At 38.3% G+C, this 19,346-nt stretch overlaps 1 protein-coding gene across 3 annotated transcripts in view; it reads left to right on the plus strand.

Moving 5' to 3' along the window:
- The window catches only part of GRM7 (glutamate metabotropic receptor 7), a 576,789-nt gene that overhangs the window by 515,421 nt on the left and 42,022 nt on the right, over positions 1–19,346 (plus strand). For 2 of the 3 annotated variants that reach the window (XM_089520203.1, XM_089520222.1), the window contains exon 10: positions 8,835–8,927. The exons of the other annotated variant lie outside the window; for it this stretch is intronic. In XM_089520203.1, the coding sequence (XP_089376329.1) occupies positions 8,835–8,905 (71 nt within the window). In that variant the 3' untranslated portion in view covers positions 8,906–8,927. The remainder of the gene's footprint in view (positions 1–8,834; positions 8,928–19,346) is intronic. 3 annotated transcript variants of the gene reach the window in all.

Genomic DNA, 19,346 nt, shown 5'->3' on the forward strand with positions numbered 1-19,346 from the left:
TGAGAATTCAAACATGCAGGGCAGTCCAGCTCCTTTCAATTCTCTTCTGTACGAGGGATGAATTTGTCTAATTTAACTATTTCTTTCAACATTTGCTGTTTTTTTTTTAAAGCATATGTTCTTTCTATTCTTTGTCTGCAATAGTTAATACACACAGAGAAAGACACATATACACATTAGTAAAAAGCCTTCCGTTTTTAATACCCATTTTTATACATATTTTCAAGGACTGTGAAAATGTCTCAGTGTTCATTTAGCTGAGCTTCTCCAAATATCATCTGTATTTTATTCCTGTATCCCTTTTTTCTTCCTGTATTCAGTTCTGAGGCTATGAGTTGAACCCTGTTGTTAGTATCAATTATAGCAAACACCGAATCAATGGAATGGACAGAAATGTTGACTTACTGTTTTATTCTTTGGCTCTACTCCAAGGGTGTAAATCTTTGCTATCTTATCTTCACATGCAAGGGCAAACAATGTATATCGTTTTCTTGCCACTGCAGAAGAAAATACATATTTTTATGCACTGCTCTATTGTATGCACATCTTGAAATGTTCTGGGGAATTACTCTGAGCATTGGCTTTCTGTACAAAAGTGGGGGGGGGGGGTTGAGGAAGAAAAAACAGGTGTACATCTGTGCAGAATAGTTCACTGGTACACTTGTCACTGAAAACTCTGAGAAAAGTGTAGAAACTTCAGTGCTGGCTTAGTCTTCCTGACTGAGTTTTTCAAGTACTGATTTTTTCAAGGGAAATCCTTTTCTCCCCTGGGCAATGAATAACAATGAATACCTCCCTTGCATTCCCATTCTGCTTTAGGTGGGACTAACAATTGGATTTATGCACCATGGTTTTTTTTTTCACATACTAAAATCCACACATTTCTTATTTTATATATTTATTTATAGAAATTACCTAAAGCAATTCATGCAATTTTCCCAACTGACAAAATCATATTTTTGTATATTCTTTAAGTTATGTGCATTTTAGTCTTGCACATTAAAAATAGCAAACAAAAATCCAACAAAGAGTGATATCTTTGTTGGCCAACTGAAAAGCACTATATACTTGTTGCAAGCTTTCAAAACTCCACTGGCTTCTTCATCAGGCAAGATGTTACAAACCAAACAGGAGAAAAATTGGAGATGCTAGTCAGATGCCGGCATTTTGTTGTTTATGTCCTTAGTTAAGATGGTAAGGGGAGGTATTTTTAGCAGGCTGGCCCATTCTCCTCTGGCCATGTGGAAATTTTCAAAGTCCAGGAAATTTAAAGTCCATTTTCGTATCAACAAGGACTCCTCTTTTGCAATCCAATATGTTTCCATTCCTGTGAGGCCACAGGCCTCTTTGTCTACCTACAAAGTCTCCCTATTGCAACATGGCCAGAGGAGGAGGGGTCAGCCTGCTAAAGATACCGTCCTTATACCATCTTAACTAAGGACAGAAACAACAAAATGCAGGCATCTTACTAACATCTCCATTTTTTCTCCTGTTTGGTATGTAACATCTTGCCTGCTGAAGAAGCCAATGGAGCTTTGAAAGCTTGCAACAAGTACATTGTGCATTCGGTTGGCCAATAAATGTCTCACTGTTTGGTGGGTTTTTGTTTGAATTTACCAAATGGCCAACACAGCTACCCCTGCACATTAAAAATGTGTATTACTTTTTGTTCCTTTTATTTCTTGAAAACATCATGTACATCTCACAAACATGAAACCGCTTGAGGTGAAATGCACATTTTCATGGGAAAAACCTCAAGAAGGAGCAAAATGCTGCTTTCATTGTGGAAACCCAAGAAATTTCTTCACATATCAACTTTCTCCTAAATATATACATTTTAACACATTTTCCTGAATAATTTTTGTAGACAATTTGTGATGAGAGAAACTGATTACAAAATTTAAAGATGCATGAAAATCACGAACTCTTGTAAAGGCTTGCTTTTTGTTGTCTGATGCAAAGAAGTATGTATCATTTTAGAGCATCAAAATTTGTCAAGGATTTACAAATATATGCTATAAAGTCTAGAGCAGGTGTGGAAAATTGCTCTATTTTTAAAGGTTAATTAGCAGAAATTTTAAATTGTATTGACTTTTCTTTTTTATATAATTGTGTGTAATGGTTGTTTGCTGAATCACAATATATTGGTTTGGATGTTTTTAAGCTATGAAAACCAAAGAATAATTGCATTCTGCATACAATGTCTAGTTGGAGAATTTGTTAGGTTCTTCTTAAAATGGCACTCTTAAAAATGAATTTGTACCCCTTTTCTGTTCTACACATGCAGTGAAAGTGCAATGGAAGAGACCTAACCTGTTTGTTTTGTTACAGTGCCATAAATCTGAAAAAGTGGCAGAATGCATGTAGAACTGGGATTCTTAAATATACCAGTTTCTTACTTGCATGGAGCACAAACAAATCTCTGTTCAGGCATGCTGCATGTGTGGAGAGTAAACATGTGATGACAAGGAATGTTATTGTCCTCCAGACATGGATGTTGCATTTTTGAAGACAGCCTCTTTTACCCATTGAGCCTCACCACATGACATGAGCACTTGAAAATCAGAGTTCACAATCATATGGGAGAACTGCCACTACAGAACATTGCTCTCTTCATAAGGAAAGTAAAGGAAGCAGTGACAATGGAGTTAGGATTATCACATTCCTCTGCCTTCATGTTAAATCTCCATACTTACAGAACACTTGAATAGGGCACAGTTTGCAGATGTATGTTCACAGTTATACTTTTTCTACCTTTATCTGTACTTAGGTGGGGTGGGTCCAATGGAGCTTCTGGGCCCATGAGGTGTGTTCCCACTCCATCCCACTCCACAGATTTACTGTTCATGAGAAGGAAGTCTGAAAGGTATCAGATGGTTGAAACAAAATGTGCTGATTGAAGGTTAAGAGAGTTGAATCAAGTGCTCCAACCAGTTGTAGTTCTGGGGAAAGGCTGAAGATGGAACACACCAAAGATTGTTCTGGCATAACTCCAAATAATGCCAATGTGTCTTACTGAAAAATTGGAGCTTGTAGCCTTAATTTAGATATTAACTATTCTGGCAGAGCCAGATTTGGTTTTCAAAGGTTGCTGTCATATGTTTTGTTCAATGAGACTGCTTAACAATACGTTATCTAATTTAAAGAAAAGGCTGGATTTCTTATTTGTGGGCAAAAATGTTTTCCATGAAGGAATACAGCAAGAGATTCATGTACCTCCAAACATTGGGCTGTTTGGTCTCCAAAAATCAAGAAAACTAACTATTGCCTGTGCTCTTTTGTTGCCATGAATTTAAGAATATATATACAGTTCTTGCTATTATATTTGTATTTCACTGTCAATATATTGCATTATCAAAGGTGAAGCATGAGCAAGTTGAAACATAGGCTGCAGGTAAACCATTGACAGTAAACCATCAGAGACTGTAATGAAATGTACACAAGATCACTACGTTGTGTATCTTTCCATTGTTAGTCATATATTCATAGGAGTTTGTCGCATGTGGTGCTTCCATTGCCCAAACATCATCAAATGAGGCAGAAGTGTCACCAGTGTGATCATGCCACAGGTGCTTCTAAAGTGAAACAGAAGTGTTATCGCCATGGAATCATCAGGGAAGCAGCCTTTTTCTTATAATGGATTAATCCGTTATTAATAAGAAAAGGGCTTCTCTGCTGACGATTCCATGGCAATAACTCTTCTGTTTCACTTTATAAGCGCCAGGCATGATCACATTGGTGACACTTCCACCCCATTTTGGTGACGTTTGGCTGATGTAAGCATGACATTTGGAGCTCTGTGTGATAAATCCCATAGCTACTATCAGACCTCGAGGAGTTTGTTCCAGCAGCAATTTGCTTAAAAAACCAAACAAAACATGACCATGCTATTAAGTAAATTTACAGCCTGCTGAGTAAATAGTACCAACAAAGATGAGTGTAAGTCACTGGGTGAATCATTCATGGACATGGGGAGGATATTTGAGACTTTTGAGTAGTGGGGTAATAGTACATAGAAAACTAATTATTTCACAAGATGATCAGAAGTTAAAAGTTGTGCACATGCAACTTTGAAAAATGAGGCCCAGCATCCTTCTGGGAAAATACTTTGTGATGATGCAGTATCATTATCAGATTATGTTACAGAAATTATGGCTTCCCCCTTGGTAGCAGCTGTCTTCTTTCATACAGTGTGATGGCCATGGTGTTGCCTCCTCTTCAACATCTTCCCAGTTGTTTTTTGGAAGTAGCTGTACTCCCAATGGTTGTGCAGTCAGGTTTTAGCTCCACTTTCAAAGGAAATAATGTTTGAAATATTGATAAAGTTTGGACATATTTGAAAATGGTTTCAGAAATTTCAGGAAAACCTGACAATGAGAATACTAGATAAGTGAGAATCCTTGAAGTTTGAAAGTTATTGTGTGTAAAAATCCATATGGGAGGGGTATTTGAACAGAAATAATATTTTCTGTTCAGAAAACATTTCTATGAAGAAAAAATATTTTGTGTGCAGAAATTTCTATTTTCTATGTGGGAAAGTTGCCTTCTGGACAAGACATTTGATTTTGACACAGAAAATGCTATTTTCTGGCAAAATAGGTTTTTGGGTTTTATTGCATAGAATAATAGTCCCCAGAGCTACACAGGTTTTAATTACTTTCTTAAAGTGAGAAAAGAACTGGCAAAATTGTTCATCCTTGCCTGCAGGAACACAATTTAGAAAAGATTTGCAACCCAGTAAAGAAGTAAACTTCTATCCCTCATCTTTAGGTAAATTCACCTTTCAACACTCTCTCCTCCATGGTGAGAAAGTTGAGGGCAGCCAGTCTCTTCATGGTTAGTTCAACTTGAGGTAGAAGGTAGCTAACCAAAGTACAATGGTCATTACCTGCAAGCTATGCTGAGGCTCTTGCTACAAGGCAAGGACAGAGCATTTATCTTCCTGAAATTCTTGGATTCCAACTTCTCAGACTCAGGAAACATACTAATAAGAAATTATGGGAGTAGAAGACCAACAACATCTGGAAAGTCACAGATTCCCTTTTCCTGGTGTATGGCTTGAACTGAGCACTCTACCACCCCCCCCCCCCAAAAAAAAAAAGGAAAAAGGAAAAGAAAAAGAAATCAGATGGAAATGCCTTAAAGTTTTCCCATGTTTTTAGAAATGTTCTTCTAGTCACTATAGTTAGCTTCTGATACGTGCATGCTTTTGTCATTGAAAAGCCTGGCTTTGCTGTTACATGTTTGCATTGCAAGGGCTTGACCTTTGTGCTTGTGTTTCAGATTGTTAAGTCTTTTGCAGCAGTTAATAATGCATAGAAAAGTCTGGGTGCACTGCTATTCCACCCACCTCGAATTGTTCATTCTTCTCTCATAGATTTCACTGTCTCAGTTTCATAGCATTTAACAAACTAACACTTGTGTTTTCATTTGAGTAAGTGGAGTGTCTGGTCCCCTCATTGATGTCTATGATAGCTGTTTGGGGCAAAACAGGACTTTCACAACCAAGTTAGGGCCAAAACAGTCAGCCCGGTAAAGCCATCTTCTCACTGGCTTGGGGCTTGGCGTTTAGACATGCCATGCCCCCAAGCCAGACAAAAGCTGCACCAGAGATTACATGCTGGCCATCTTCTATCCAGCTTGGGGGCATGGCATTTAGATGCCACATGCCCCAGATCCAGTGAAAAGCCAGCTGTAGAGGCAAAGGGGCTGCTTTTTTCCACCCCAAATAGGAGTGGATGTTTTTTGTGCCTATTTGGAGTGGAAGCTGACTGGATTGGGTCACACATCTGTTTGTTGCAGCCTCAATTCAGCCTAAATGGGGCGGCTCCAAGCCGTCCCATTGGGGCCATATGTTTTGCCCCCCGTCATATTTTTTTCCTGAATTCAGTGGTTGTGTCATTTTCTTTAATCTCTCTATGATTATCAGCAATTGGGGGGGGGGGGGCTCCCAATTTATTCTTACAAGAGGCTTCCTTTGCTTTAAAGCAAAAAGAAAGTAAATCTCAACTATTTTCTTGCTAAGAAAGTTAGAGAAGCAAAATAATCTCTTTATTTGTGCAACATGAAAGCCAAATCTCACTCCTACCATAAAGGTAAGTGAGGCTCTTGTCTTAGGCTGGTAAGGGTATTCAACTGAGTACTGCCATCTTCAGTCCAAGTGCTTGCTGCAGCTGTGAAATAAATCCCCTTCTTGGCTCTGGAACACTAGTCGCAGCAGCAGGCATCTGCCATTTTAGATCTCCCGAAACGAGAGATAAGAGGCAGCATGGCAACCCTTAGAACCAGTGAAATTTCTGAAAGCCAGGCTTCATTTGCCAAGACTAAAAACACCGAAGGCCTGTTGTGGTTCTTTGCCTTTTTTGGTAGACCTTCACTTAAGTCAAAAAGTACCTCCTAAGGTCATCTTCCTTCCAGCCCTCAGCATATATTTTTTTTCCTGGTTACTCAAAAGGATAAATTGTCTTTCCTGACAGCCTTCAGGAAGGACAATTCCTTTTATAAATAAATAGGCTACATGGTCCACAGTGCTGTCCCTACATCACACACACCAGTTTTTCAAACAAGAAATTGGTAGTTCAGCAAATACTGCATTGTTCAAATCAAAGGATTCTGTAAGCCTTATTATCTTAACATTTTCCTCAACAAACAGATAGGAGTTCTGTTTTAACATTGTTATACTCTGAAAGGTTCAGAGGCATTACTTCTCATCTCTGTGTATTTCCTCCAATTTTATATCACTATCAGGGAAAAAAGAGAAAGAGATTTAATAAATTTTCCCCCAGTGTACCTTTGCTGAAATTTGTTATGGTTTAGTAGAGAATTCTTTCTGACATAAGTGATATACAAGAATTGTCATGCTGAATGACCAATAATCTATTTTTCTCAGCACTCCGATCTGCAAAGATTGTCCAGTAAGAAAATCATGTTATTGATACCTAAGGCATATAATCATCAATATTTAACATCAAGGAGGGGGAAAAAAGACACTATGGAGACATGGCTGGCTCTATCGAGCCGGGAACCCTGGTGGCATAGAACCAGAACTAGAACTTAAATACCAGTACTGTAGCCACAATGTTGTGAGTTCAGTCCCAGAGCTCCAAGGCTTCCATCCTTTCATAGGCTGGTAAAAATGACTACTCAACTTGTTGGGGGCAATTGGCTTATTGATTATAAACTGCTTAGAGAGTGCTGATTTCACTATTAAGAGATATAGAAATGTAAATGTTATTGCTAGCCCAGGTGATATTGGCCATCACACTTGTGATGGGGCAGAGAGAGGCAACACCAAATGATCTTATACTGCTGATTCAATTGGAAGTAAACACACCTAGGTTGGAACTGGAAGAAAAATTGACATAGAAGCCTAGGCAACTTGGATAACCTTTAAAGGCATCCATGAAAATGAAGGAAGAGGGATCACAATGAGTGAAATCTCTACCAATCAGGAAAGAGGCCTAACAAATATCAGCTCACTTTGCTGTAAGTGGGAGGAGGACAGGCAGATGGGTCTCTCATGGTGTCCTGTTCCTCATCCCATGATAGCAGTGCTCCTCATCATTGGCATAAAGACTGAGGGAGGACTTGTATGTAGTTCTCAGAGGAAAAGAGCAGCTGAATTCTGGATGAACAAATCAAAGAATTTTCCAGTCTCCTACATCCAAATGTGTTGATAAATTATAACAGAAAATGAACCGAAGCAAAATTCTCAGCCATGAAATGTTACAGAGATGTGACTATGTCAAAAACGGTGGATGCATATTAAAAACCAATACAGTGTAGACCATTATAAGTGCAAGAGCTCTTTGTTGACCTAAAATTTTATATCTGCTCATCAAATGAGATTCACAAGCTACTTAAATTTTTAAAAGTTCACACACTCATACAAAAACACAGTATGATGTATGGCAGAAGTTACTGGCAAATAATATTCTAAACTGAAATATAAGCCCTGCTTAAGTAAACATGTTCTTGGTTTTTTTAACTGTCAAATGAAACAGTTGGCTCCTCAAATGCCATAAGTTACACTTGAATAGTAAGATGAAACTAATGTCTAACATATTCAGCGAATAAGTTTGATATATTCTGTTCCTTCCCGTTTGTTTCCCTGCCATGAATTACCAGGGAACATGATTATATCAGTAGTGAAGCATTAAAAACCAGAAGCAAAATTGAACTCCTATGTGACTCCTCCATTCTTAGTACAATAAAACTCTAATAAATCTTCATTCAGACTACCTGTAAGGTGAGGGTTAAGAGTATATGTTGTCTGGAGGATCCTGTAAGTGGGTTGTGAATGATGTACGCATGAAATGAAAACATGTCATAGTCTACTTCAGGAAAAGAAGTAGACCCAGCTGTACAAGTGCTGCTGTGCTGTCTATCTTTTTTCTTTGATCATTTGTATTGGTTACTAAAATCATTGGCATGTTGTGGCCTATTACATCTTTTGGAAGGTTGGACTGTAGGGTGAGCTTGTGCAACTGCCCAAATTGAAACAGAGGACAGTGAAAACTGACTGCTTGGCTGTAGCCGAATGGATTCTGTCTGTAAACTTCAGTTAGTACAAATAATTCTAGGGTTGTCTAGAATTCATTCAGTGGTCTTCTGATATATGAACACCTTCACCTATGTTCAGAGGTACTTGAACCTTTTGGGAAACTGTTGTTGTTGTTGTTGTTTCATCCAACATAAAGGATAATTTGTGCTTGGAGCTATTCCACCAGCTTTATACAGTAACATGACTAAAACTAGCTCATAAAAATAAATAAATAACATGGTCTACTTAAACATCTCAGTTATATAAATCAATATATTTACTTTTCCTATAGACTGCATACCACCTGTAAGAAAGAGTGTACAAAAATCTGTTACTTGGTACACTATTCCACCTACAGTATAGCTCTTGCCTGCTTTCTTAGAAGGTAAGACAAAGCTCTAACTTTTATACTGCTTCATTTCTAAAATATTTTTAAGTGCACTAAAATGTTAAGAATGTATTTTGGCTTTAATTCACTGGGACTAGGATGATAATGGAACCAAAACTGATAATGGAAACTAAACTTGTTCTTAATCTCACAGTAATTAAAATCAATTAATAAGGAAATAATATACAGATGAAAATTTTAGAACAGTCCAGTATTTCACAACAGAAGATACTTTGCTCCTGGCCATTCCATCTCCATTCTCAAATATTAATATCCTTTGAAGGTTTGGTTATGGAATCTTTTGAAAGCATGTCTGAAATGATGATGAGAAAAGGTTATGTGAAAAAATGGGACTTGAAAGGAATAGAGTTATCCAATGGCAACAGAATCAAGACTCACAACCTCTCCTGCTGTAGCTCTTCCTGATGCCAAAAACATGTCCTAAAAGCATTACCATAGTTGGGGGAGGGATGCTGTAAGAGGAAGGGTGGATCTGCAATTCCAGGGAAGCAGTGAGTTACAGCAGAAGTACACTTTTGGATTTGGGCCACAAATTAAAAATGCAACCTCTGAAAGAGACAGGATATGATCACTATATGTAGGTATGTTAAGTGTTATGAATTAGAAGATCTTCACATAACTAACTATGAATTTAGTGATGAACAACCAACATTGTAAAAGCCAGACATGCTTTTAGAGCTAATGTACCTCTTACCATGCCTCCCCAGGGACTTTGAAAAAGCCTCCACATGTGTGTGTGTGTGTGTATGTATATATATATGTGTGTGTGTGTGTGTGTGATATATATATATATATATATATATATATATATATTTACCTCCTTGTGATTGGAATCCCTGGGCCAGTTAGAGTTATTGGGTGGGAGGAAATAAAATTGCAAGCGCACAAGAGCCTTTCTAGAAATTCCAAACTAGTGGAATTAGCCAGCAGGCCTGCTGCTAGCCAGCCACCTAAAAAATGCACGCATCCACTCAACATATGAGAGAGGGGGTCATGTAAAGCCACTTATAGATATAGATTAATCTGTTGCTCATATTCTGTGAGTTCCAACTAAGTGCACTGCTATGATTGCAACTAATTTCTGGAACCATTCATTGTTCACTGTGTAAGGAAGAAAAGTAGCTTCCTAGTAAAATGATGGATTGGCAGAATTATCAAGAGAGTTTAGGCAAAATTTTGAAATGAAAACAAGATGAAATAAAAAAAGCTTTCCAAAATTACTATAAGGAATTATATAAAAATAACAATAGAGATGAGGATCTGGTGAACAAGATTACAAGATATCTAGGGAAAAAGAAGATAGACAAATTGAACAAGGAACATATAGATAGTTTGGAGAAACCAATACAATTAGAGGAAATTACACAGGTAATAAGAGCATTAAAGGAAGGAAAAACACCCGGGCCAGATGGTTTCACCTCATTATTTTATAAAACTTTTGAAGAGCAATTAGTTGGTAGATTGCACCAAGTATTTAACAGCATTACTGAGGAAGGAATACCAAAAACATGGGAAATAGCGAATGTGGTTTTGATACCCAAAGAGGGGAAAGACAACACGAATATGGCAAATTATAGGCCTATAGCTCTTTTAAATATTGATTATAAGTTGTTTACAGGGATAATAGCAAACAGGTGGAAAAAAATATTAGTCAAAATTACGAATAATGATCAAAATGGTTTCCTCCCAGGAAGATATATGAGGTACAACATAAGAACAATTCTGAATGTTATAGAATACTACACTTTATATAAAAAAAAAGAAATGGCACTTATATTTGTGGACGCAGAAAAGGCCTTCGATAGTATTGGATGGAGTTTTATGTTTCAGGTATTAAAGGCCATGGGAGTGGGGAAAAATGGAATGACAAATATATTACATTTATACTCAAAGCAAAAAGTTCAATTAATAATAAATGGACAAAAGACGGAGGAAATACAGGTTGAAAAAGGGACAAAACAAGGATGCCCTTTATCCCCATTGTTATTTATAATAACACTAGAAGTGCTTAATAACGCGATTAGATCAAATAAAACAATAAGAGGACTTAAAATTAAGGGATATGAACACAAACTTAGAGCTTACGCTGATGATATGGTAATAATCCTAGAGGAACCGGAAAAAAGTGCAACAAATTTATTGGAAGAGATTGAGGAATTTGGACAACTCTCAGGGATTAAAATGAATAAGGATAAGACGTTAATGATTACAAAAAATATGAAAAAGACTAAGGAAAAGGGATTAGCGGAAAAATTAGGAATTCAAGTAACAAACAAAGTTAAATATTTAGGAATTTGGATTACTAATAACAATATTGAACTATTTGAAAATAATTACAAAAAAACGTGGAATCAAATTAAAAACGATATACAAAGGTGGAAAAACATGGAATTTTCAATATTAGGCAGATTGGCAATTATAAAAATGAACATATTACCAAAGTTACTTTTTCTTTATCAGAATCTCCCAATAATTACAAAAGAAAAGGTCTTTCAGGAATGGGATAGAGACATTAAGAAATTCCTGTGGAAAGACAGGAAAGCTAGAATCAACAATCAGATATTAAAAAAGAAGGTAATTAAAGGGGGATGTGCGCTTCCTGACTTAAAAATTTATCATTGGGCTTGTGGACTAACATGGATTTTGGATTGGATTAAAGTGGAGAATATGAAAATCTTGAGTATTGAATCTTGTAATATTAGATATGGCTGGCACGCATACGTGTGGTATCAAAAACACCAGATTAATAATGAATTCATGCACCATACAATTCGAAAATCCCTGTTAAAAATATGGAGCAAAATTAGAGAAAGGTTCTACTCAAAGATTCCACTATGGGTGTCACCTCAGGAGGCCTTTCTAAGTAGATGGGAAAAAGGCGGACCCTGGCTTAAATATAAAGATTTACTAAAATCAAATGAAAAAGGCGAAGATGATATAAAATCTAAAGAAGAATTAAAGCAAGAAGGTAAAGATATACACTGGTTCGCTTACTTTCAGATAAAATCCAAATATAAACAAGACTGTACTCAACAAGGATTTGAAAAGAAAGAAAACGTGTTAGATAAAATAATATGGGCCAAAGAAAAAGGGAAAATAGGAAAAATTTATAAAATTTTGATGGAATATGAGTTGGAAAAAGAAGTGATAACAGATAGTATGACGAAATGGGCCCAAGAAATAGGACATACAATTAAATTGGAGGATTGGGAGAACTCATGGAAAAAAACCAGTAAATTTACAGTGGCTCAAGATCTTAAAGAAAACTATTTAAAGGTATCCAATAGATGGTACTTCACTCCAGTGAAAATAGCTAAAATGTTCAAATTGGGCAATGATAAATGTTGGAAATGCGGTACGGAAAGAGGGTCATACTATCATATGTGGTGGGGGTGTATAAAAATCAAGAAGTATTGGAAGGACATTCACCAGACAATACAGAAAATGCTTAAAATTAAAATCCCTTTAATCCCAGAACTTTTTTTATTAAATATGACATCTTTTTTGGGCACCACAGTAGAAAAAAAATTTTGGAGGATAATGTTGTATTTGATGACGGCGGCCAGAGTGCTAATAGCAAAATATTGGAAAAAGGAAAAAACCCCTGACATAGAGGAATGGATACAAAAAATTTTAGATCTAAAAGAAATGGACAGGCTTACTATGATATTAAAAGGGAAAACTGATAATTTGGCTGATTGGAAAAGAGTAGATAACTTTATGAAAAAATAATGAACTTTGGGTGGAAATTAATTAAATTGGACTGAAACATTATATAGATAGATTTGCAAGGTAAGAATAATTAAAAAAAAACAACATGTAATTTATATATATTTAAAAAAAAAATCAGTAAGAGAAGGATTATGTGCATTTAAAAAAAAGAACTGGTAAGTAAAAACAGGAATGAAAGGATGAGGAAAAGACAGTAAAATCGGTGCAAATATAAAAGGAAATACGATGTAAGAAGATGCTTTTAACTGTGTCGTGTTGATATGTGGTATGTGTTTGTGCTTTGTGTGAAATTGTCCCTTGTATGTGAAATAAAAAGTAATAAAAAAAAAAAAAAAAAGAAATGAAAATGTATGACACCGATATGTGCTTACTTCTATAGACATTAAATACATGTTTTTGACATGCAGCTAATAATTATGGCTTGGTTAAAGACAATTCATATTGCCATCTATAAAAAAGATTGCTTTAAATTATATTTGAAATGTTTCTACAAAATGAAATGTTAGTTGTTGTTTTTAATGTATGGATTATTGTTGTCATAGACACAAGTCTAACACATTTTCATTTCAATTTTTGAAGTGGGGGAAAAGAGGTTTGCAAAACAATAATATATCTGGGATAGTTAAATGAAAAATGTGGAGAAATAGATCTTTAAATTCCCTGCATACATAGGAAAATAACCATAAAGTAGACTCATTAAAAAAAACACCGAATGGTTCTAATATAATAAAGGCACAAATAGTGAAACTGATATACTTAGCAGGAATAAGTGAGAAATTATAAAAAAAGAGTTGATTTCATGTCTTGTATGCTTTTAATTTTAAATGTTATGCCAGTTTCTAAAAGCATTTTTATAACTTGGTATGTCTTACTATTTCCCCCCCCAAAAAATTGGAGCTGGAGCAAAGGGGCACAAAACACCAGCCTGAGTCTGCTTTGGCTGGAATCAGGTCAGAACCCTGTTGTCCACATGGCCCACTTTCACGGCAGGTCATGTACACAGGAGGCAACCAACACCACTAGGAGTAGGTTTATTGTGGCTCCTTTTTTGCTTTGGTCCTGAGGACCAGAGCACAGCTTCAATGTGACTTCCGGCTACGTTGGAGGCATGCACTGTCTAAAATATTTGAAGGGATGTGATACTGAGGAGGGAACAAGCTTGTTTTCTGCTGCTCCAGAGAACAGGACCTGGAACAATGGATGCAAGCTACAGGAAAAAAGATTCCAGCTCAACATTAGGAGGAATTTCCTGATAGTAAGGGCTGTTCGACAGTGGGACACACTCCCTCAGAGAGCGGTGGAGTCTCCTTCCTTGGAGGTCTTTAAACAGAGGCTGGATGGCCATTTGTCAGGGAAGCTTTGATTGAGAGTTCTTGCATGGCAGGGGGTTGGACTGGATGGCATTTGAGGTCTCTTCCAATACAATTCTATGATTCTATGGCGCGTTACAGACACGCCGAAGGGGCGTACAAGGGTTAGGAAGGGGTGTGTTAGGGTTGAGAAGGGGCATCCCTTCCGGACGCCCCTCAACCCTAATACGGACTGAGTCCATACAAAATGGCGGCGCCCATCCACATGGGGGCCACCATTTTGATGTCGCGGATGCATAGCGTCCGGACGTCATGTGGCGGAAGTGGCGCCCGAGTGCACAACTAGCACCTCGCGGCGCCACTTCTGGGGTCCAGAAAGAAGCGCCATTTCGCCGCTTCTTTCTTGTTGCGCCCGGGAACCGCACGGTTTGACCGCTGCGGTTCCAGGACGTAGCAACCAGTGGCGGTGGCAGAGCACCCTTCTTGGGTGCTCTGTAACGCGCCTATGATTCCAATCAACATGCCTGCAAAACAACTGGAAGCAACTTCAATTGGCACATCTGTTTCATCCCATATATTACTCATTAACATGGGCAAGGATTGCACTCTCAGAAGTGGCCCTGCATTAGCAGGAAATATAAATAGAAAAATTTGAAACATCCTTGTCCAATAGATAGCTGCTGTTACTTAAGTACTAAGCAGAACCAGCAAAGGAACTGATGCACATCTTTCCAATTCAATAACTGGGTTTCTTAATCCCTCTGCTACTTATGGTGCATCTACACTGGAGAAATAACACAGTTTCACACCACTTTAAGTGCCATGGTTCCATCTTACAGAATACTGGGATTTATAGTTTTGTGAGACACCAGCATGCTTTGGCAGGGAGAGTTAAAGACCTTGTAAAACTACAAATCACATTAAATGGTGTCAAACTGCATTACTTCTACAGTGTAGATGCACCCTTAGTTAAGCGCATGTGAATTAACATTGTACAGTATTCTGACCACTTATTGTGAATAAACAAACATTGCTGAGTTCTTACAATGTTTTCTTTCCTAACCTTTAGATATCTACCAATCATACCAGATGGTCCATTCCTTTCCTTCCGCATATTGCAAGGCTGTCTCTTTGACTTTCTTTATCAAAGTCATCCTGAGATATTGTACCTTGGCCTCAAAGGGTTCTTTCAAGCAGACATCTCCAGTTATTACTAATCAAAAGATAGTGAAGCTATTTAATCTTTTCTTTTGTAACATATTTTTCTGTAGTATGAAAAAAAGTGGACGAAACAGTGGGGAAACAAAGATTACAAGGATAAATGAAAATGCTTGTATAGCACATGAAACTTTACCAAAAGACGGCCGCCCGACTGAGCGGGCAGGCCGTGTTGCCGCCGGAGCGGCGACACAGGCTCGGTGGAGTGCCCCAGCATGCTTTGCTGGGGCGCGCTTGCTGGCGATTGGTTGCTGGGGAGGGAAAGGGAGGGACTTCTGCCTCTGAAAGGCCGCTCTAGGGGGCGTATAGTCCCTCTCTATGGTTGCCTCGGTCCTCCAGGGCGGCCGATTGGTTCGGCTGCTCTGGGGGTGGGGTGACTCCCTTCCCAGCAACCCCCTGGGCATGGCCTATTTAAGGCCCAGTTGCCCGGTGCACGGCGCCATTTGCTGCTTGGCTCTCCCACCCGCCCTCCGCCAGGGTGTTGGTGTTTGTCACAACTTTGGGGCGGCAGCAGAGGGTCTGGATCTGGTGGTCATGGTCTATATGGTTGCATAGCACTGTATCGGGAGTCCCTATGGGACACGGGAGCGATGAGGGCATGCGTTGTGGCCATTGCGGGGGCCATAACGTGACACCGCTTCCCGGTGACTAGGGGATTTAATTTGAATGCAATCACTAGGTTGCATGGATATGAGAGGGCGTTCCATCAGCCCCTAGCTCATCCCGATATCTTGCTGATATAAGACTGGCCAGTATCTTACAACAGCGGGTTGTACGATGATCCAGACCTCATGCTTTTGGCCAACCCTACCTTTTGGCTGCTGGTTTTGCGTGAATAAAGTTATGGCCTTTCCTCCACATATGGCTCATGTCTTATTGTGGCGCCGCCCTCCCAGGCAATGGGGCAGGGCTATAACACATAAAACTCTCATTTAGAAACATCCTTACCTTCTCAAACATTTTCATTACAAAACGAACCAATTTTTTAAATAGAATTTTCCCACTTTGTGGTAGTGATCATTGACACTGAAAACAGAACCATACTCTATTATGCAGGAAAAATATTCAGCTGAGAAGAGATCTTCATTTTTCCTAAACGCTAAATACAGTTTTTAAAAGTGGTTTAAACAAAAGATGGACACCATGAGAACTCCTCCTTCCACTGTATCTATTCTTATTGTTCTGGGTGAGAATGGAACAAATGCCCTTCTTTGGTTCTCTGAAGTGTTGCACAACAAAGGCTTCCATTTCTTGAATTTGAAGCCAGAAGCTATTTTGCTGTCCTCATACATGATTTGCCCTACTTTTAAAATAGGACAGATATTCACAGTACAATTTTACCTGTGGTCCTTTGACGTTTCAATTTTCTTCGGCTGAAATGTTTGCTTTTCTTTGGTAGCAGACCACAGTTATTTTATTTTTCTCCTACGACTGATGATACTAACCCAGCTTATTGTTCAGTTAGCATAAATAAGTAGACTCTTATCAGATCCTTTAAACTAGTTCAACCACAAAAAGGTGCACTAACCTTTTGCATTGATATTGAGGCATTATTCCTTGTGTGTGTGTGTTTTAATGATTCAGAAAGTGTGTCTGCCCATACATGAGAGATGAAAAGCACCTCCCCCCCCCCATGAATTATCTGAAGGGAAGAGCCTGTAGGATCCAGAAAAGCTCTTCAAGGAAGCTAGAGCCCTTATTTTTCTGTGTTCTGGCTCACACAGAATATTCACAGATAGTAATATCACTTACACTCGAAGAAATCAACAATAGAATTTGGATTCATGCTTTCTCCTTCTTGCATGCTGAGTACACATGCTTATCAAATGCCTGAAATAGGGTTATTAGCTAAACAGTATATCTTCCTAAGTCTAAACCCAGGAACCACTATCTAGGTATTGCTTTTTGGTTTTAGGCAGGGTTGTACCTCTGTGCCTACAGACCCAAGTACCCAGACCGGATTTTCCTGAACTCTGAGCTGACTGGGGAAGCTCTGCCTGTATCAGTGGTGTTTTTGGCAGCTTGGATTAGTATACCAACTGTAACTCTGGGCCTGAACGGACAGGCCAAAATAAAGCTGCTTCAGGTCACTTTGGAGGTATGCTGTTCAAATGACACACATGTCTTAAGAGGCTAGAAGCCATGCCAAAGCCATGCTACAGTCCTAAGGACTAGAGCGCAGCTTTGGCACAGCTTCTGGCCTCTTAAAATGAGTGTGTCATTTAAACAGCATACCTCCAAAGTGACCTGAAGCAGCTTTATTTTGGCCTGTCTGTTCGAGCCCTATCCATAATTTGATAATATCCAGTCTGGATTAATGTAATTCACTCCATATGTGGCTGTCTTTAAAGTATGTCCAGAAGCTTCACAACTTGAACAAAATGCAGTACTAGTAAATGCTAGGCAGTTGGATTATGTGACACCTATATTGTACCAGCTACTCTAGTTAATCAGCTCATTTCTGTTTCAGTTTAAAATGATTACATTAGAATTTAAAGCTTTTATCAGTTTGGTCCACATTAACTGAAGGGCCTCTTTCAGTTACAGTATACAAATTTGCTAATACTTTGAGATCAGCATTAGAGGCAGTACTTGTATATCTAGCTGTAAGGGCAATTGGACCAGTAGAGAAAGGATAGTGGTCCCACACTTGTCTGTCTGTCTGTCTATGGAATTTTGACTATGCCTCAGTGTTTGGATAGGAGTACTATAAGAATTTTGATATCTTACTGTTGTATAGTGAAGCTTACCAATCCATCCATCTTTGACCAATAAATGCAGCGTACATTCTGCTGCTGTAAATCATTTTCTTCCCCCCAAGGGATGTTTCAGCATATGAAGCAGAAGTTTCCACTCCTCCATTATGCCATATGTGTGGTATATGCTCTCAGTTACAACTGCATAGAAACCTTTCTTGATACAAAATAGGGTGTTTGTAAAGGGAATGGCTTCTTGAACTTGACTTAGTTGAAAATGCAGCTTGGTTTGGTTTCTAGAGCAGATTGCTATTACATGGTAGAAATAATGTCAATTTCAGACACATTCAAAGTATCCACCATCATATTTTTCTCATGAATATGATCTTGAACTACATGAATGCCAAAGGTCAGCAATGCAAGTAATAGGGGTTCCTCCCCACCGCGTTGTAAGTCATTATTTTAGCTGTGCCCAAATGTCTGTAAAGAAATCCTACACAGAGACCTGGTGTCAGGTACAGTAAATAACATGATTGATTTTAACAATACCAATAGCAGTGCCCAAAGTTAAACTAGTGCATATGTCTTTGCAAGGCTGGATGTGACACCATGACCCTCCAAGTATTCTGCTGCATCAGAATGCTCCAGCTGGAATTTTAAGGATCAGTAATTTCTTTTCCTAATACATTACTGCAGAAAGTCTCTCCATCTGGGTAGTCAGAGAACTGTACAGTGCTTGCCTTAGCCATTCACATAATTATTGATTACAGCATCACTCCTTGCCATCTGTAAGGTGTTTCCTAAAGGCTAAGCTCTGTTTGTGCTGTTCACTCTAGGTAGTATATTAATTGAGATGTCAATGAACATTTCATCCTGCTGGGTGTCTAAACTTTTATTTCCATTCATTATAACAGTTGCTTTACCCATTGGAACACAATGTAAGTGTTCATACTAGAGGATCTGATGAAAATCTTTGTGAGACTTACAATTTCCAAATCAGTTCAGCATACAGTTTGATTGAACTGAGGCTTCTTTATATCTGTTTTGAAAATTGTCTTGAGCTTGAATCATCAACAGGTAAATTTAAGAAGGGTATTAAGACACAGGAAGATAATCACAGAAAGGCAGAAAACCCCCGGGATATAGAACCCTAGTGTACAAAGAAAGAGTGAAAACAGTTTGCTTTTGTTTAGACTGGAAAACCCATGTTAAGAGATAACATAGGGCCTGAACACAGGCCAAAATAAAGCTGCTTCAGGTCACTTTAGAGGTATGCTGTTAAATGACATACACATCTTAAGAGGTCAGAAGCCGCACCAAAGCTACGCTATAGTTCTTAGGATTGGAGCATGGCTTTCGCATGGCTTCCAGCCTCTTAGGAAGCATGCAGCATTTAAACAGCATACCTCCAAAGTGACCTGAAGCAGCTTTATTTTGTT

Source organism: Sceloporus occidentalis, unplaced genomic scaffold (genome assembly GCF_023333645.1).
Source record: "Sceloporus occidentalis isolate IW3139 unplaced genomic scaffold, rSceOcc1.0.p SCAF_1, whole genome shotgun sequence".
In the NCBI taxonomy this organism is placed as follows: domain Eukaryota; kingdom Metazoa; phylum Chordata; class Lepidosauria; order Squamata; family Phrynosomatidae; genus Sceloporus; species Sceloporus occidentalis.